The sequence below is a fragment of the Entelurus aequoreus genome, linkage group LG01 (genome assembly GCF_033978785.1).
Source record: "Entelurus aequoreus isolate RoL-2023_Sb linkage group LG01, RoL_Eaeq_v1.1, whole genome shotgun sequence".
Classification (NCBI taxonomy): Eukaryota; Metazoa; Chordata; class Actinopteri; order Syngnathiformes; family Syngnathidae; genus Entelurus; species Entelurus aequoreus.
In genome coordinates, this window is record NC_084731.1 from 69,318,684 (window position 1) to 69,340,472 (window position 21,789).

At 38.8% G+C, this 21,789-nt stretch overlaps 1 protein-coding gene across 7 annotated transcripts in view; it reads left to right on the plus strand.

The window, feature by feature from the left end:
• trim33 (tripartite motif containing 33) overlaps positions 1-21,789 on the plus strand; it is a 144,387-nt gene that overhangs the window by 66,465 nt on the left and 56,133 nt on the right. For 4 of the 7 annotated variants that reach the window (XM_062057280.1, XM_062057297.1, XM_062057323.1 and 1 more), the window contains exons 3-10: positions 2,094-2,247; positions 2,330-2,465; positions 7,044-7,160; positions 7,275-7,389; positions 7,485-7,631; positions 10,158-10,275; positions 19,909-20,276; positions 20,357-20,551. In XM_062057280.1, the coding sequence (XP_061913264.1) occupies positions 2,094-2,247; positions 2,330-2,465; positions 7,044-7,160; positions 7,275-7,389; positions 7,485-7,631; positions 10,158-10,275; positions 19,909-20,276; positions 20,357-20,551 (1,350 nt within the window). The remainder of the gene's footprint in view (positions 1-2,093; positions 2,248-2,329; positions 2,466-7,043; positions 7,161-7,274; positions 7,390-7,484; positions 7,632-10,157; positions 10,276-19,908; positions 20,277-20,356; positions 20,552-21,789) is intronic. The other 3 variants (XM_062057289.1, XM_062057315.1, XM_062057333.1) reach the window with 1 other exon arrangement.

Here is a 21,789-nt window from a genome sequence, read left to right on the forward strand (position 1 = left end):
ACTAGAAGACCTGCTTGTGCAAATACATGTTAAGTCCTACTAATAAATATTGTGATTGTTCCTCCTATATACCCTATTTTTATTGTACTTTCATAACAGAAACTAAAAGCTCAGTTGTTGATGTGCAGGAAAGACCAGTGCAAAGTATTTTTGGTTGAAAAAAAGAGATAAAGAAGTAAAATACAGCACTATGTCATCAGTTTCTGATTTATTAAATTGTATAACAGTGCAAAATATTGCTCATTTGTAGTGGTCTTTCTTGAACTATTTGGAAAAAAAGATATAAAAATAACTAAAAACTTGTTGAAAAATAAACAAGTGATTCAATTATAAATAAAGATTTCTACGCATAAAAGTAATCATCAACTTAAAGTGCCCTCTTTGGGGATGGTAAAAGAGATCCATCTGGATTCATGAACTTAATTCTAAACATTTCTTCACAAAAAAAGAAATCTTTAACATCAATATTTATGGAACATGTCCACAAAAAATCAAGCTGCCAACACTGAATTTTGCATTGTTGCATTTCTTTTCACAGTTCTTTTTGACAGATATTTAAAAAAAATCTCACATACCCCTTGGCATACCTTCAAGTACCCCCAGGGGCACGCGTACCCCCATTTGAGAACCACTGATATAGAGGATCTAGGTTTTTTGTATTTTTGTGGAATAGATACTTGTAGGCACGGACGGGTCATGTAGACAATCTTTGATGAGCGTTTTTGCAGCGGGTCCTTTTAAACAGCAGTTTTACAACAGTTTTCTTGTGCAAGTTCCTAAAAACAGAGGAGCACTCCTGTCATACGGAGAATCTTTGACAAATGCTTAGGTCCTTTAATACGGAAGAATGCGTCTGTCATAAATTGCGGATCTTTGACGATTGTTATTTCAACAAGTTCCTAAAAACAGAGGAGCACTCCTGTCATACGGAGAATCTTTGACAACTGCTTAGGTCCTTTAATACGGAAGAATGCGTCTGTCATATATTGCGGATCTTTGACGATTGGGGGTTTAATAGCGCATGGAGTGTTGCGGGGGAGAACAAGGAATATAAATAACAAACAAGGATAAATAAGTAGCGTTTGGTCATTTTAACGTGAAATAAATTATATCGATATTACGATATTTTCAAAAAAATTACAAATTTCTTCTCAAATTTCTAGGTGTAATGATTGATGATAAAATGGACTGCTAATCTGATGTTAAAAATATACAACATAAAGTAGCAAGAAATATTTCTATAATGAATAAAGCTAAATATGTATTGGACCACTTGGTGTTCTCTACTGCTCACTAGTGTTACATATCTGAGTTACTGTGCAGAAATATGGGAAATAATTATAAAGTACGCTTCAGTCACTGTGTTACAAAACAGATCAATTAGAATAATACATCATGTTGGATATAGAGAACACTAAAACCCTTTATTTATTTAATCGAAAATACTGAAACTCCATGATATTGTGAATTTGCAAACAGCTAAAATTATGCACAAAACAAACTGACATGCTAGCCAAGAAAATACAACAAATCTCAACAAAAGAGGAATATAACCTTAGAGAAACATGTAATTTAAAACATTTGTATGCACGCACAACACTTAGAACCTTTAGTATATTTGTATGAGGAGTTAAATTATTAAATGGATTAAGTAAAGAAATCAAACAGTGTACTAATATGATCCAATTTAAGGAACTGTCAAAGTGTTTACAAAGAAGAAGAACCATGATAAACATTCTGAACTTATTGATAATCTTATTTATCTCACCATATGAAATACAACAAATTATTTATTTATTTACTTTTAATGTTATTTATGGAGTATAATGTGAATTAATTCAGAACCGGAAGTGAACAAAAGTGTTAGCAACTGTTATGTAATGAAAAAAGGGTAGGATTAAATAAGCTCCGCTTCTTCCTACTCCTTTTCGAACATGTTGAAAAGAGAAACTGGAAATTGTGATGTATCATGTGGCAACAGTCTGCATGTTGGAAATAAACTCAAACCATTAATAAAAATATGCAGGACATTTTATATCACCTATTGATCGATTTCACAACCTTTTCAATTGACCGACTTGTCCCGTCTGAAGGTGTGCACAAGCTGCGAGGACAACGCTGGCACCATTGGGTTTTGTGTGGAGTGTGGAGAATGGCTGTGTCAGACCTGCGTGGAGGCCCACCAGCGGGTGAAGATAACCAAAGACCACAAGATTCGCACAAAGGAGGACGCCAACACGGGCACTGGTAAGATGACCCGGGAACAAAATGGAACTTGCACAGTTTGGTAAACGTAAAACGTCCTTCACCCTCTCCTCCTGTCTTCCAGCAGAGACTGTCGCCGCTCCTGGCCCCGGGCCCGTTTTCTGTCCCATCCACAAGCAAGAACCACTGAAGCTCTTTTGTGAGACCTGTGACACTCTGACCTGTCGGGACTGTCAGCTGCAGGAGCACAAGGAGCACAGGCAAGTAGTCTTGAGACCCGGACTGTAGTCTGTTGTTGTTGTTGTTGTTTCCACTGACAAGAACTGTACATGTTTGCTTACTTTGTCACTTTGGATCATTATGGGCCTGCTGCAAGCAGCAGTGAATGGGCGCTTGCAATGCAAGCAGCCCATATTATTATTATTGCTCATACTTCAAACTTTATTATTCTTATTCCGTACGTTTCTTTTACGCTTAATACGAGACGAACCGGCCAACGAACCCCCACATATGTTATACTGTCGGAAAGGTCTCACTTGCGCCTACAGCAGTACTTTGAATTGGGAACATTTCGTGTTACCATGGTGACGCTATTCACGAATAAACCAAAAAAAATGGGCCAATTGAATAGGTACACTCATTGTAGTGGACTATTAATCCGAGACAAAGGCCAAAAAGACAAGATTACCTCCTCTTGTAGCTCAGCCATTCTTTCACGTTAAAGTTAAAGTACCCATGATTGTCACACACACACCAGGTGTGGCGAAATTATTCTCTGCATTTGACCCATCACCCTTGATCACCCCCTGGGAGGTGAGGTGAGCAGCAGCGGTGTCAGCGCCCGGGAATAATTTTTGGTGATTTAACCCCCAATTCCAACCCTTGATGCTGAGTGCCAAGCAGGGAGGTAATGGCTCCCATTTTTAGTCTTTGGTATGACTCGGCCGGGGTTTGAACTCACGACCTACCGATCTCAGGGCGGACACTCTAACCACCAGGCCACTGAGCAGGTAGCCCGGTGCTTAACATCTCATTTTGTTTATAGCTTTGTCTACTTTAACCCTGGCTAAAAAGTTTTGACGTCCAATTTTTGATTTTGGCTGGATGGCAATCGGAGTGCCTTAGCTTGCTAACATGCTAACATTGCATGCTAACTTTTGCCGCTACTTTTGCAATCGTTTACACCAGAGTTATAACTCGGTATGTGACATTTGTTACCTGTTAGCATGCAAACGATAGCATTCTGGCAAGTTAACTTAAGCATGCCAAGTTTTTCATCTAATTTTTAAAACTTTTTTCTCTTATTTACACAGCCTATACACCTTTGAGTCATATAACTTGGTATATGAAACATGCTAACTGTTATCATGCTAACATTTTTACACATGCTAAATGTTAGCATTTTAATGTTTTAGGCTAGCTGTGTAGCTCATTTTGTACTGTTACACCAAAAACTATCGGGTTCAGACACTCGGCACCATCTTAAAAGTACGGCGGCTTCCAGGGACCCCCGGCCAGAGGTCCAGGGCACAGATAGCAGGCCCATCAAAAATTCCGCGGACATTTTCTAGTTATTATTGTGTAATGTAGAAAGTTAGAAAAGGCTTGATCAAGTGAAATTAGTCGGAACAATGATAGGTATAAAAAACACTAACCTGACATTGAAGAGGAGGAGTACTTGTTATTGGCAGCACCTAGTGGCCACAATAATTCATGAAGTTAAAGGCCTACTGAAACCTACAACTACCGACCACGCAGTCTGATAGTTTATATATCAATGATGAAATCTTAACATTGCAACACATGCCAATACGGCCGGGTTAACTTATAAAGTGACTTTTAAAACTTCCCAGGAAATATCCGGCTGAAACGTCGCGGTATGATGACGTATGCGCGTGACGAAGTCAGAGTAACGGAAGTTATGGTACCCGTAGAATCCTATACAAAAAGCTCTGTTTTCATTTGATAATTCCACAGTATTTTGGACATCTTTTGCAATTTGTTTAATGAACAATGAGGGCTGCAAAGAAGACAGTTGTAGGTGGGATCGGTGTATTAGCAGCGGACTACAGCAACACAACCAGGAGGACTTTGTTGGAGCGCTAGCCGCGCTAGCCGCGCTAGCCGCCGACCTCACCTTGACTTCCTACGTCTCCGGGCCGCCAAACGCATCGGGTGAAGTCCTTCGTCCTGCCGATCGCTGGAACGCAGGTGAGCACGGGTGTTGATGAGTAGATGAGGGCTGGCTGGCGTAGGTGGAGAGCTAATGTTTTTAGCATAGCTCTGTGAGGTCCCGTTGCTAAGTTGCTAAGTTAGCTTCAATGGCGTCGTTAGCACAGCATTGTTAACCTTCGCCAGCCTGGAAAGCATTAACCGTGTATTTACATGTCCATGGTTTAATAGTATTGTTGATTTTCTATCCATCCTTCCTTCTATCCTTTATTTTTTTGTTTCTATATGCAGTTAAAGCACGATGCTATCACGTTAGCTCGTAGCTAAAGCATTTCGCCAATGTATTGTCGTGGAGATAAAAGGCACTGAATGTCCATTTTGCGTTCTCGACTCTCATTTTCAAGAGGATATAGTATCCGAGGTGGTTTAAAATACAAATCCGTGATCCACAATAAAGAGCCAGCTTGTACCTAAGTTACGGTCAGAGCGAAAAAAGATACGTCCATCACTGTCTCTCAAGTCCTTCACTGTAACGTTCCTCATCTACGAATCTTTCATCCTCGCTCAAATTAATGGGGTAATCATCACTTTCTCGGTCCGAATCTCTCTCGCTCCATTGAAAACAATGGGGAATTGTGAGGAATACTAGCTCCTGTGACGTCACGCTACTTCCGGTACAGGCAAGGCTTTTTTTTATCAGCGAGCAAAAGTTGCGAACTTTATCGTCGATTTTCTCTATTAAATCCTTTCAGCAAAAATATGGCAATATCGCGAAATGATCAAGTATGACACATAGAATGGATCTGCTATTCCCGTTTAAATTAAAAAAAATCATTTCAGTAGGCCTTTAAGCTCTTGGTGTAGTAAGTTGAAGGATGCGGACACGTTTGTTACTGGATACTTTCTAATACGCTTGTACCTTAGAGACTTTGTGTTAGTAATGTGCAGCTATAATCAATGTGATACTTGATTATATTGACACATGCTGTTTTAGACTGCAATATTGTTCAATGTTTATTACTCATGTCTAGCTTGTGTGCTGTTGTGTGCTTAGCTGTTGTGTAGCTGCTAGCTCCTAGCAGCCTATAGCCTAGCATGTTTACCTTTTGTAAATGACTTTAGTAAAATAGAAGAAATTGTGTGCTTATTGGAGGACATTTAGATGTTAAAGGGGAACTGCACTTTTTTAAATGTTGCCTATCTTTCACAATCCTTATGTAAGACAAGAACACATATGCTTTTATTTTTTTCATGCATTCTAAGGCGTAAAATATGTCAAGTACAAAGTGGCTAACAATTCAGCTAATTGGAGTACGCTATTCCGCCCTCTAAAAAAACATCTACAAACCGCTAACAATACTTTATTTACATTTCTTAACCTGAATATTAACCAAGTGTTAGCGATATTGTAGTAACGCAGACAAAGCGCATTGATCACTGAGCGCTAACTAGCTTCTGCTGCTATATTGACATATTGAGCCGGTGAGCTGCTGCATCGCCTCTGAGCTTGTGAAAGTTAATTATAGTTATGAATCATGTCTCTCACCTGGGAAGTAGAAAGTTGTGGCCATAAACTGAAAAATTGGTCAACTTGGCCTCTGAGATGGCGGAAAAGACATAAAAATACACTTGTTTGCGCCCAACTTTTTAAAAATTATTTTTACCTCCGGGTGGATAATGATTAATTCTTCATATTAACGGAAAGATATAAACATCCCATCAGTCTTTATTCAAGTAAAAGCAGACATTGCACTGTAGGTGATTGATTCATTATGTTCTTGTTTAGCACTTAGCAATGCTGCTACGTGATGCTTAGTCTTTGACTAAAGCTGCATCTGTTTAGCTTCTAAAACTTGTAGATCATCCTCCTTATATTCAGGCTCAAAAATAGAAGTTTCTGGATCATCGTTTGTCCCAGAGTAGTTTTTGTTGTCTCTCATGAAGTCTGACATGATTAGTAGTCTTGTTGTTGTTGAAGGGAAACATGAACATTGTGGTGAGTCTTTGAGCAAAACATGTAAATATGTTATGCTATTATGTATATTACTACATTACATATATACTTACAGCATGTATTTAAAACTATGATGGAGGTTTTTAGAGAGCTGGAGCAACTGCCATTAATTCCATTGACAGCTGACTTTTGCTAATGTTTATTTTCAAGTTAAAGTGCATAAAACAAAGATATGTCTTCCTGTCTTACATCGGGACTGTGAATGATAGGCACAATTCCTGAAACGGGCCGTTCCTCTTTAACTGGCTGTACATCTTTGCACAAGTAAAAACGCTGCAGGACTGCTTGTATCGCACATGACATCACACATTTTAGATGCAAACACGTATCATCTCATACGTGATATCACAGCGATGTCGTCAGTATCGGATGTGGAACCCCTTAGTCTTGTTAGCAAATTCAGTGTTTCCCATAAACTGCCAAGATACCTGTGGCGGTGGGGGCGTGGCTATGGGCGTGGTCACCATGACATCATCGAGTAATATATATATATTTTTATTTTTTTATTTTAATTTTATTTTTTTTAAATTTGTGGCGGATGTAATTCTTTCGTGGCGGGCCGCCACAAATAAATGAATGTGTGGGAAACACTGACATTGATTCATCGGGAGTTCTTGATGACCACAAGCGTTATTTTAAACTGTAAAATCAGGTACCAGTTCCTGGAGGAGGCTTTTCTCAACCACAAAGACATCATTGAGACCTCCGTGGGCAAACTGCAGGACAAGAAAAACTACGTCCATTACTCGGTCTTACAGATACAAAACAGGTGAGTGAATTATTTATTGCGCCTCTCATGCGCTGGTCACCTGACCACCCTGCCTAGAATTACCACAGTTATTCCCAGCACCATCATTTGGACCTTTTTTTTTTCCAAATCCAGGTTGAAAGAGCTGAACGACACCCATAAGAAGGTGGAACACGAGATCAAGATCGCAGTGTTTACGCTAATAAATGAGATCAACAAGAAGGGCAAGTCCTTGCTACAGCAGCTGGAGGTAAGACAGACCATTTGAGCTGAAAGGTTCACACAATAACGGTGTTTAAGTAAAAATTCTGGCTAACATCTGAATGATGGCGACTTTGTGTCCAGACTGTGACCAAGGAACGCAGTGCCAGGCTGATGGCCCAGCATAAGGATACGGCCCAGCTGGCCCAGCAGATCCACCACGTGCTCAACTTCTGCCGTTGGGCCATCTCCACCGGCAGCAGCACGGCGCTGCTCTACAGCAAGCGGCCGGTATGTTGTTTGTTTGCGCCTCTGCATTGGGAATGGGAAACCTTTTTTGCATGCATGCTATAGAATTTGACATTTTCAATGATAATAATGTTAGTAAATACAGTTGCGATCAAAAGTTTACATACACTTGTAAAGAACATAATGTCATGGCTGTCTTGAGTTCCCAATACTTTCTACAACTCCTATTTTATGTTTGGTTCTTTTATGAACCTTAGCCACAGAACTTTCCTCCAGAAGGTCTTACCCAGCAATATGTTTGGAAGAGAAAATGTGAGGCCTTTAATCCCAGGAACACAATTCCTACCGTCAAGCATGGTGGTGGTAGTATTATGCTCTGGGCCTGTTTTGCTGCCAATGGAACTGGTGCTTTAAATGGGACAATGAAAAAGGAGGTTTACCTCCAAATTCTTCAGGACAAGCTAAAATCATCAGCCCGGAGGTTGGGTCTTCGGGCGCAGTTGGGTGTTCCAACAGGACAATGACCCCAAACACACGTCAAAAGTGGTAAAGGAATGGCTAAATCAGGCTAGAATGAAGGTTTTAGAATGGCCTTCCCAAAGTCCTGACTTAAAGGCCTACTGAAATGAATTTTTTTTATTTAAACGGGGATAGCAAATCCATTCTATGTGTCATACTTGATCATTTTGCGATATTGCCATATTTTTGCTGAAAGGATTTAGTAGAGAACATCAACGATAAAGTTCGCAACTTTTGGTCGCTGATAAAAAAAGCCTTGCCTGTACCGGAAGTAGCGTGACGTCAAAGGTTGAAAGGCTCCTCACATTTCCCCATTGTTTTCAATGCAGCGAGAGCGATTCGGACCGAGAAAGCGACGATTACCCCATTAATTTGAGCCAGGATGAAAGATTCGTGGATGAGTAACGTGAGAGTGAAGGACTAGAGTGCAGTGCAGGACGCATCTTTTTTCCGCTCTGACCGTAACTTAGATACAAGCTGGCTCATTGAATTCCACACTCTCTCCTTTTTCTATTGTGGATCACAGATTTGTATTTTAAACCACCTCGGATACTATATCCTCTTGAAAATGAGAGTCGAGAACGCGAAATGGACATTCACAGTGACTTTTATCTCCACGACAATACATCGACGAAACACTTTAGCTACGGAGCTAACGTGATAGCATCGGGCTTAACTGCATATAGAAACAAAAGAAATAAGCCCCTGACTGGAAGGATAGACAGAAAATCAACGATACTATTAAACCGTGGACCTGTAAATACACGGTTAATGCTTTCCAGCCTGGCGAAGGTTAACAATGCTGTTGCCAACGACGCCATTGAAACTAACTTAGCAACGGGACCTCACAGAGCTATGCTAAAAACATTAGCTATCCACCTACGCCAGCCAACCCTCATCTGCTCATCAACACCCGTGCTCACCTGCGTTCCAGCGATCGACGGTGCGACGAAGGACTTCACCCGATCATCCGTGCGGTCGGCGGCTAGCGTCGGATAGCGCGTCTGCTATCCACCTCAAAGTCCTCCTGCTGGAGCCAGCCGCTAATACACCGATCCCACCTACAACTTTCTTCTTTGCAGTCTTCATTGTTCATTAAACAAATTGCAAAAGATTCACCAACACAGATGTCCAGAATACTTTGGAATTTTGAGATGAAAACAGAGCTTTTTGTATTGGATTCAATGGCGTCCGAATACTTCCGTTTCAACGATTGACGTCACGCGCACACGTCATCATACATAGACATTTTAAACCGGAAGTTTAGCGGGAAAATTAAAATTGCACTTCATAAGTTAACGCGGCCGTATTGGCATGTGTTGCAATGTTAAGATTTCATCATTGATATATAAACTATCAGACTGCGTGGTCGGTAGTAGTGGGTTTCAGTAGGCCTTTAAACGTGTGGACAATGCTGAAGAAACAAGTCCATGTCAGAAAACCAACAAATTTAGCTGAACTGCACCAATTTTGTCAAAAGGAGTGGTCAAAAATTCAACCAAAAGCGCATTATTGCAGTGAAACTTGCCAAGGGACCCTTAACCAAATATTGACATTGCTGTATGTATACTTTTGACCCAGCATATTTGCTCACATTTTCTGTAGACTCATAATAAATTCATATAAGATCCAAACTTCATGAATGTAACAAGTATGTGCTCCAATCACAAAAAAATAAGAGTTGTAGAAATGATTGGAAACTCAAGACAGCCATGACATTGTTCTTTACAAGTTTATGTAAACTTTTGATCATGACTGTATATAGTAAAATGGTGTGCTACATGAATTACATGTCAGTGTCAAAAGTCAACCAAAAGATGTTGGAAGATGAGAATAAATCTAGTGTAGAAGTGTTGATTTACCACATTTTCTTTTTGGGCTAGCGTGCCGATAGAAATGTGCCTCCTTTTTTCATCATTCGTTCTCTTCTTTTTCTCAAAGGGTGCTCACATGCCTTAAACTAGTAAAGTTGCAATGGCCAAGCAAGAGAGTTTTAATGGGATTCAGCAGTCAACAACAAAGTATTGAATATTGGTACTCTGCTTTCAGATCCTGTACCAGATCCGCCAGCTCTTCAAGGCCAGAATAGAGCAAGCGCCTCTGTCCAATGGGGAAGTGCGATTTTTCTGCGATCCCACCTTCTGGGCCAAAAATGTGGTGAATCTAGGTATGGAGCCTACCTATTATTTGTCGATTCGTTGGCAGGAAGTTAGGTTTCCATCCGTTTGTTCAGGAGCACACGTTTCAGTATACAGAACACAAAGTACCTGCATCATCTTAAGACCCTTTACTGCAGTGTTTCTTAACCATAGGGCCCATTGTTGGGCAGCGAGCGCCCTCGAGAGGGCCGTGGCGTACTCAGCTGTAATACACTTTTCCACCACTTGTGGCAGTAATGACAATATCAAACAAACAAAATAAGTCTGTTGCTAAAGCTTTATTTCATTTCACTTAAGCTTATTTATTAAACTTGTATATTATTTTTATTTATTCAAATGTTTAATTACTTAATTAGAATTCATTATATTTATGAATTAATTGTGTTGAAGTTTAGAGAAGTTTCTTAAGCGCAAAAATTATTATTATTTATTTATTTTTCAGCGCAAAAATTATGATTAAAGTGGTGAAGCTGTATTTTCATTTCACTAAAATTTTAATGACAGCTTATTTAAGAAAATTGTATATTTTTTATTTATCATTAATTTTGTTCAAATGTGTATTTTAGCAGTCTAAAAAAAATACATTTTAGTGAAGAAAGATATAATATTATTAATTTAGTTAGATATTATTTATTTTAGCACCGCGTAACTGTACTAACATTTATTTCCTGTTAGTCCTTTCTTTTGCAGTATATTGTGATATACTTTTTTATTTATCCCACAATGAGGAAATTATTTTTGTAATCAGCCTGACCTAAACCTTGATAATATCTGTGATTAACACATGCTTTTCATATAATTTGACAAGGTTGTAAACTATGATGTATGTTAGATACAATTATTGAATATTCAGTGTTAATATTTGAGTGGGCCCCTCTGTAGTGGAAAAGTTGGGCCCCGAGTTCTAAAGGGTTAAGAACCCTTGCTCTATTGCACACTTAGGCAAACTACTACCCGTTAAGCTGTTGAACCTGACCCGCCAAACGTCCAAAAAATTGTTTTTAAACTTTTACATCAAACAGTAGCCTGCAATAGGGTTTGCAATGTTATTTTTAAACTACCGTAAATTTAGAACCATCGAAATGATTCCAGTGCTATTAACAACAGTATTGTGAGTATGGGTGCTTGTTACGTCGATTTTAAGCTACCAGTCGATCACCAGGCATAAAAAAAACAGACTTTACCTGTCATCAAGCTTCACGAGGGTCTTGAGAGATGACCGCTGGGTGCTCTGAGGTCAGTAGGACAAAAAGGACGACAAGCAGCAACTCGAGAAACACTTTTTTTATTCCAACTCCGACTCTGTCCCCCAAACACTTGACGTCAAAAGTATAAAGCCACTTCCTGTCTTCGCAATAAAAGTGCTGCTCCGTCCTGCCTGCTTTAACAAAGTAAAGGTCTCAGAAAACTAGCTTACACAAGCTGGCAAGCTACGGTATTTCTTGTAAAGTGTATCAAAAGAAATATGGAAGCTGCACAAATAGAAGCTAAAAACCAACCACTTTCATGTGGTAATGGAGGACTTTTTCCTCCACAATGACTTTTCTAAATAAAGGGGACCACAAAAAATTGCATTATTGGCTTAATTTTAACAAAAAGATATTACAGTACATTAAACATATGTTTCTTAGTGCAATTGTGTCCTTAAATAAAATAGTGAATATACTAGACAACTTGTCTTCAAAGACTACTAATTTAGCTGCTGATGTATGCAGTACCGGTATAGTACCGAATATGATTCATTACTATCGCGGTACTATACTAATACCGGTATACCGTACAACCCTACTATATATATATATATATATATATATATATATATATATATATATATATATATATATATATATATATATATATATATATATATATATATATACTACCGTTCAAAAGTTTGGGGTCAAATTGAAATGTCCTTATTTTTGAAGGAAAAGCACTGTACTTTTCAATGAAGATAACTTTAAACTAGTCTTAACTTTAAAGAAATACACTCTATACATTGCTAATGTGGTAAATGACTATTCTAGCTGCAAATGTCTGGTTTTTGGTGCAATATCTATATAGGTGTATAGAGGCCCATTTCCAGCAACTATCACTCCAGTGTTCTAATGGTACAATGTGTTTGCTCATTGGCTCAGAAGGCTAATTGATGATTAGAAAACCCTTGTGCAATCATGTTCACACATCTGAAAACAGTTTAGCTCGTTACAGAAGCTACAAAACTGACCTTCCTTTGAGCATATTGAGTTTCTGGAGCATCACATTTGTGGGGTCAATTAAACGCTCAAAATGGCCAGAAAAAGAGAACTTTCATCTGAAACTCGACAGTCTATTCTTGTTCTTAGAAATGAAGGCTATTCCACAAAATTGTTTGGGTGACCCCAAACTTAGCTGCTGATGTATGCAGTACATATATACATATATATATATATATATGTATATATGTATATATATATATATATATATATATATATATATATATATATATATGTATATATATATATATATATATATATATATATATATATATATATATATATATACAGGTAAAAGCCAGTAAATTAGAATATTTTGAAAAACTTGATTTATTTCAGTAATTGCATTCAAAAGGTGTAACTTGTACATTATATTTATTCATTGCACACAGACTGATGCATTCAAATGTTTATTTCATTTAATTTTGATGATTTGAAGTGGCAACAAATGAAAATCCAAAATTCCGTGTGTCACAAAATTAGAATATTACTTAAGGCTAATACAAAAAAGGGATTTTTAGAAATGTTGGCCAACTGAAAAGTATGAAAATGAAAAATATGAGCATGTACAATACTCAATACTTGGTTGGAGCTCCTTTTGCCTCAATTACTGCGTTAATGCGGCGTGGCATGGAGTCGATGAGTTTCTGGCACTGCTCAGGTGTTATGAGAGCCCAGGTTGCTCTGATAGTGGCCTTCAACTCTTCTGCGTTTTTGGGTCTGGCATTCTGCATCTTCCTTTTCACAATACCCCACAGATTTTCTATGGGGCTAAGGTCTGGGGAGTTGGCGGGCCAATTTAGAACAGAAATACCATGGTCCGTAAACCAGGCACGGGTAGATTTTGCGCTGTGTGCAGGCGCCAAGTCCTGTTGGAACTTGAAATCTCCATCTCCATAGAGCAGGTCAGCAGCAGGAAGCATGAAGTGCTCTAAAACTTGCTGGTAGACGGCTGCGTTGACCCTGGATTTCAGGAAACAGAGTGGACCGACACCAGCAGATGACATGGCACCCCAAACCATCACTGATGGTGGAAACTTTACACTAGACTTCAGGCAACGTGGATCCTGTGCCTCTCCTGTCTTCCTCCAGACTCTGGGACCTCGATTTCCAAAGGAAATGCAAAATTTGCTTTCGTTTCCACCATCACTGATGGTGGAAACTTTACACTAGACTTCAGGCAACGTGGATCCTGTGCCTCTCCTGTCTTCCTCCAGACTCTGGGACCTCGATTTCCAAAGGAAATGCAAAATTTGCTTTCGTTTCCACCATCAGTGATGGTTTGGGGTGCCATGTCATCTGCTGGTGTCGGTCCACTCTGTTTCCTGAGATCCAGGGTCAACGCAGCCGTCTACCAGCAAGTTTTAGAGCACTTCATGCTTCCTGCTGCTGACCTGCTCTATGGAGATGGAGATTTCAAGTTCCAACAGGACTTGGCGCCTGCACACAGCGCAAAATCTACCCGTGCCTGGTTTACGGACCATGGTATTTCTGTTCTAAATTGGCCCGCCAACTCCCCTGACCTTAGCCCCATAGAAAATCTGTGGGGTATTGTGAAAAGGAAGATGCAGAATGCCAGACCCAAAAACGCAGAAGAGTTGAAGGCCACTATCAGAGCAACCTGGGCTCTCATAACACCTGAGCAGTGCCAGAAACTCATCGACTCCATGCCACGCCGCATTAACGCAGTAATTGAGGCAAAAGGAGCTCCAACCAAGTATTGAGTATTGTACATGCTCATATTTTTCATTTTCATACTTTTCAGTTGGCCAACATTTCTAAAAATCCCTTTTTTGTATTAGCCTTAAGTAATATTCTAATTTTTTGACACACGGAATTTTGGATTTTCATTTGTTGCCACTTCAAATCATCAAAATTAAATGAAATAAACATTTGAATGCATCAGTCTGTGTGCAATGAATAAATATAATGTACAAGTTACACCTTTTGAATGCAATTACTGAAATAAATCAAGTTTTTCAAAATATTCAAATTTACTGGCTTTTACCTATATATATATATATATATATATATATATATATATATATATATATATATATATATATATATATATATATATATATATATATATATGAGGTGGGACCAAGTCATTGCTTTGCAAGTCACAAGTAAGTCTCAAGTCTTTGCCCTCAAGTCTCGAGTCAAGTCCCGAGTCAAGACAGGCAAGTCCCGAGTCAAGTCCAAAGTCAAGACTGGAAAGTCTCAAGTCAAGTCACAAGTCCTGCATTTTGAGTTTCGAGTCCTTTCAAGTCCTTTTGACCACAGACTAATATTTTTACACAGATTGTGTATGCTTCTAAAGGCCTACTGAAATTATTTTTTTTTATTTAAACGGGGATAGCAGATCTATTCTATGTGTCATACTTGATCATTTCGCGATATTGCCATATTTTTGCTGAAAGGATTTAGTATAGAACAACGACGATAAAGATTGCAACTTTTGGTATCTGATAAAAAAAAAGGCTTGCACCTACCGGAAGTAGCGTGACCTAGTCAGTTGAACATATACGCAAAGTTCCCTATTGTTTACAATGATGGCCGCATGAAGTGAGAGAGATTCGGACCGAGAAAGCGACAATTTCCCCATTAATTTGAGCGAGGATGAAAGATTTGTGGATGAGTAAAGTGCAAGTGAAGGACTAGTGGGGAGTTGAAGCTATTCAGATAGGGAAGATGCTGTGAGAGCCGGGGGTGACCTGATATTCAGCTGGGAATGACTACAACAGTAAATAAACACAAGACATATATATACTCTATTAGCCACAACACAACCAGGCTTATATTTAATATGCCACAAATTAATCCTGCATAAAAACACCTGCGTGTTTGTTATGCTAGCTCCTAGCTCCTCTGCTAGCTCCTAGCTCCATAGAACACGCCAATACAATTCAAACACCTGATCAACACACACAATCACTCAGCCCAAAAGACCGTTTACCTAACCCAAGGTTCATAAAGCTTATATATTTTTAAAAAGTTACGTACGTGACGCGCACATACGGTCAAGTTATCGAATGTTTAGCAGCCAAGGCTGCATACTCACGGTACCTGATATTCAGCTGGGAATGACTACAACAGTAAATAAACACAAGACATATATATACTCTATTAGCCACAACACAACCAGGCTTATATTTAATATGCCACAAATTAATCCTGCATAATAACACCTGCGTGTTTGTTATGCTAGCTTCTAGCTCCTCTGCTAGCTCCTAGCTCCATAGAACACGCCAATACAATTCAAACACCTGATCAACACACACAATCACTCAGCCCAAAAGACCGTTCACCTAACCCAAGGTTCATAAAGCTTATATATTTTTAAAAAGTTACGTACGTGACGCGCACGTAGGTACGGTACGTGTTATGCTAGCTCCTCTGCTAGCTCCTAGCTCCATAGAACACGCCAATACAATTCAAACACATGATCAACACACACAATCACTCAGCCCAAAAGACCGTTCACCTAACCCAAGGTTCATAAAGCTTGTATATTTTAAAAAAGTTACGTACATACGCAAAAAAAAAGCCAAAGCTGCATACTCACAGTAGCACGTCTGCGTCTTTGTCATCCAAATCAAGGTAATCCTGGTAAGAGTCTGTGTTGTCCCAGTTCTCTACAGGCGTCTGTGTATCCAAGTCAAATGTCCTCCTGGTTAGAGTCTCTGTTATCCGAGTTCTTCCATCTTGACTGCATCTTTCGGGAATGTAAACAAAGAAGCGCCGGCTGTGTACTGTTGTGGCTGACTACGTTCGAAAAATACGTCCATTTCGCACCGACAACTTTCTTCTTTGCTTGCTCAGCTTCCTTCTTCATAATGCAATGAACATGATTGAAACAGATTCACGAACACAGATGTCCAGAATACTGTGGAATTATGAAATGAAAACAGAGCTTTTTCGTATTGGCTTCAATGTGGAAGGCATACCCGTGTTCGCCGGGCTACGTCACGCGCATACGTCATCCTCAGAGGCGTTTCGAACCGGAAGTTTAGCTGCAAATTTAAAATGTCACTTTATAAGTTAACCCGGCCGTATTGGCATGTGTTATAATGTTAAGATTTCATCATTGATATATAAACTATCAGACTGCGTGGTCGGTAGTAGTGGGTTTCAGTAGGCCTTTAAACCGCTGTATTTATTTATTAAAACAAGTGCATTTGAAATAGCAGGAAAGAAAATAGTACTGACATTGCAATTCATAATAGCACTATTAACCAGTCATTTTAATAGTTTAAACAATTTTAAACATTTAACTCATTCCTTTACAGAATAAACACATTTGCAAAAACAAGTGCAACTGTACTTATTTGTACAAAAGTGTTAACATTGTATTTACATGGCATATTGCATTGTAACTAGTTCCACAGCAGTTTGTATTCTGTTCTTACCTTATCTCATTGATCTCATCTCATACTGTATGTGTGTTGATGTGTGCGTACACATGAAAAACATAAAAAATACATGAACATAACAATGAACAGAGTTGTACTTTTTAGATGTCAGGGCGCTATGCAATATGTACACATATTCTTAATATAGTATATATTTTAACTGACCTTTATTTGACTATGTTTGTCTTTTTGTAGGTGGCTAAAATACGCGGTGCTGCTGACCGCCGTCTTAACGTTATGTTACTGTGTGTGATACATTGACTAACGTAACGTTATGTATAGGTACCTCATGCAACCCTGCTTAAAAAATCACTTGACGAAAAGTATGAATAAGGTAGCAAACTGCAGTGGACGCAACATATTGCCGTGTTTGAAATGACGTTATAACCATAAACATCTTATAAGTAGACGCAATATTGGTTGCTGTGACGCGAGCAATTTGCATCTTGAAGTGGTGATGAGGAGCCGGCGAGCAGCCTAAACTGACAGTTGACAGGTAGAAAACAAAGATGCCGGGCTGGTGTTCAGCGTTTTCCTGCTCAAATGAGCGGACTGTTGAAAATAGGAATCGGGGGATTACTTTTCACAAGTAAGATTTAACATTAATGTACTATTGGTTGTATTTTATGAAAATAACATTACCACAGAGTTGAGAAGGAGCAAAGATCTTCAATATTTGTATGTGAAAATCACAAATAAATCTTCTGGGGGAGGATGACGCCCCTACAGGGGTTTGGTTTACAAACTTTCTGCCCCACCTAAAACAAAATTCACCAGCCGCCATTGATTATAATGCATTCTCATTTTAGGCAAAATATAAGACATATACTTTCTTAACAGTATAATTGTAACCAGGAATAAGTCTTCAAGTAACAATATTCAAATACTAACATTGTTGGGTAAAACAGAATTTGGTTTTATTCTGAATCCAGTGAAACAGATTGGTGGTTTTAGCTGATATAAAGACTTTCAGGTGTTTATATATGTTTAAGTATTTGGCAGACGCTTTTATCCAAAGCGACATACATAAAAAATACATATATAACAATCACTGTAAACATGATCATTTAAGGGAAGAATGTAATACAAAATATCAATACAAAGTGTCACGACAGAATAAACTCTCTGCTGCTGCAGCAACAGAGATACGGTCTATAAGATATATAGATATCTAATGTATTCATACATTGTTTATGTAGCATGTATATATAACGTAATCATATTGTTTCTTCAATTTAAAAATAGCTGACCGTTTTTTCCCCCCTTCTCTGGGATTATATTCCCAGTTTTAATCTCCGACGTCTGGTCACTTATAGCGTATAAGAATATTCTATTACTGTTAAGCAAACTATGAATAATAAAACATGTGTCCGTTATCATAGCTACACGTATGACAAAAAAGCGCGTGAAAATGAGTGGTATTCAGTGAGGTAAAATGAATTAAATGCGTTGACAGTTCATTGCACTGAGTGGAGCGGATCACCACTCCAAGATGGCGGCCCCGCGTCTCGTCTGCGCCAGTAAGCAGTAGCGCTCGATGCTGTGTACCCTTATAAGATGTCTATGGTTATGACGTTAGCAGTGAGTTTACAGCCTCACTGATTTAACTACACAGCAAATAAAAGTCATGTTACTTAGCCAATAAACATTATCTTACATTCAAAACTTACCCTTCTTTGTGCAACTTCAAATGTCGAACGAAGTTGGAAGTTGTTGCGTCTCCGTCTGTAATATTCGAACTGCGTGATTTGCATACGGCAATTCGTTGACCAAGTCGTAGTTTTTATACCCGAACGAAACCAACTTTGGTATAAATCTTTCTCACTGGCGCGTTGTTTGACAACTCTTGTTCATTGGTTGTCCTGCAATTTGATTGGATCAATGCTGTGTGATGAAAACAATGTAGATCTATTTTGATTGGCTGTTGTACTGAGAGCACACACGCTGACACGCAGCACACACGCTGATAGACAGACACGTACAAAATGAAAGCTACGGAGCGCTCCCAAATAACTTTTTAAGCTTTAGGTTTTGGGGAAAGTAGCAAGTCATGTCAAGTCAAAAGGCTCAAGTCCAAGTGAAGTCACAAGTCATTGATGTTAAAGTCTAAGTCGAGTTGCAAGTCTCTTTACATTTTGTCAAGTCGAGTCTAAAGTCATCAAATTCATGACTCGAGTCTGACTCGAGTCCAAGTCATGTGACTCGAGTCCACACCTCTGATAGATATATATATGTATATATATATATATATATATATATATATCCATCCATCCATCCATTTTCTACCGCTTATTCCCTTATATATGTATGTATGTATGTATGTATATATATATATGTGTGTATATATATATATATATATATGTGTGTATATATATACACAGTATATATATATGTATGTATGTATATATACACAGTATATATATATATATATATAGTATATATATGTATATATATATATGTGTATATATATATATACACACATATATATATATATACACATATATATATATATGTGTGTATATATATATATGTGTATATATATACACAGTATATATATATATATGTATGTATGTATGTATGTATGTATGTATATATATGTATGTATGTATGTATGTATGTATATATATATGTATGTATATACATGTATGTATGTATGTATATATATATGTATGTATATATATATATATATATATATATATATATATATATATATATATATATATATATATATATATATATATATATATATATATATATATATATATATATATATATATATATATATAAAATTATTTTTAACCTGTCATGTCCAGCCACTCAGACAAATCAGCATGTTGATGTAGCTTATCTATCTATATCTGCTGTACAGATTTACTTTAGAAAAGATACTTCTCTTGTTTTTGTTCAGATTGAGTTGTGATGGTCCACTGTGAGTCCAAAACAAGTGGTCTAACATGTGGTCTGACCCTAGGTAATCTGGTCATCGAGAAGACACCCCCGCCCCCGCAGCCGCTCACACAGCCGCCCACTTCGCCGGGCCAAGGCCATCCTGGCAAACACCCTGGCCAGATTAGCCTGGCGCAATTGAACCGTATGAACCAGTTGCGCGAGGCAGGCTTCGGCCCCAAGCCGCCGCAGCCGCCGCCACATCAGCCGCCGCACGCGCCACCACACCCGCAGCATCAGCAGCACCCACAGCACCCCACTCATCATCATCAGCAGCAGCAGCAGCAGCAGCAGCAGCAGCAGCAGCAGCAGATGCAACAACAGATGCGCCTCGCGTCTCAAATGTCCCAGCAACATTCCAGACCGACGGTCCAGCCCATGGTCCAGCAGCCGGTATTGCAATGTGTCAACTTTTTACAAAGCTAAAAGCATGCTGTGTGTAACCAGTCACACCTTTTTGTGTGACCCTCCAGCCTCCCAGACTCATCAGCATGCAGCAGCTCCCGCGTGGGCCCATGGCACTCAATGGTGGACCCATACCCCCAATGTACTCCCCGCACCACATGCGTCTACCCGCTCCACCGCAGGGCAGGATGCCCTCAGCGCAGCAGCTCCGACACAACGGCCAGCAGTATCCCAACATGATGCAGCCACACCTTCAGCGACAGGTAGTACCACCTTTTCATCTGTTACAAGTCCCTCATGCATTTGGATTTAGGAAAAATTACTTTTTTGGAAAAACTTGCACTTTTCTTTATATTTTTTGTGTAGTTTTACACACACACGATGTGTGTGTGTAAAACTACACAAAAAATATAAAGACAAGTCAACTTAAAAGTCAAGTCAACTTAAAAAAACAACTTGTTTCTCTAGACGTCCCAGATATATGCATTGTAAAATGAGTTATTTACACAGAAATGTTTATTTACATACCTTAATTGTTTCCAAACGGTGTCTGTAACACGGCAGTAAAACGGCTGATCAAACAAAACAGAAGTCATCGTCATGGACCAACTAGCTGCAGAAACTAGCTCTCCAATCAGCTAAACAGACTCAATAAGAGGAGTGGTCCACTCCCGGCTAGCTCTCCAATTAGCTAAACAGACTCAAAAAGAGGAGTGGTCCACTCCCGGCTAGTTCTCCAATTAGCTAAACAGACTCAAAAAGAGGAGTGGTCCACTCCTGGCTAGCTCTCCAATTAGCTTAACAGACTCTATAAGAGGAGTGGTTCACTCCCGGTTAGCTCTTTATTTAGCTAAACAGACTCAATAAGAGGAGTGGTCCACTCCCGGCTAGCTCTCCAATTAGCTAAACAGACTCAAAAAGAGGAGTGGTCCACTCCCGGCTAGCTCTCCAATTAGCTAAACAGACTCAATAACTCCACAGTGACGTTTTGGTGAATTTACTGAGGAATTTGTGAAACTGAAACAATACAAAAAGAATGCCATTGTAAGTTAATAATACTAACACAGACACTTGTAAATCTGTTAGCATGTTAGCTAATGCTAACGATGCTAGCTTGATTACATTACGATATCACATACAAATATACCGTATTTTTCGGACTATAAATTGCTCCGGAGTATAAGTCGCACCGGCCGAAAATGCATAATAAAGAAGGAAAAAAACATATATAAGTCGCACATAAGTCGCATTTTTGGGGGAAATTTATTTGATAAAACCCAACACCAAGAATAGACATTTGAAAGGCAATTTAAAATAAAGAATAGTGAACAACAGGCTGAATAAATGTACGTTATATGATGCATAAATAACCAACTGAGAACGTGCCTGGTATGTTAACGTAACATATCATGGTAAGAGTCATTCAAATAACTATAACATATAGAATATGCTATACGTTTACCAAACAATCTCACTCCTAATCGCTAAATCCCATGAAATC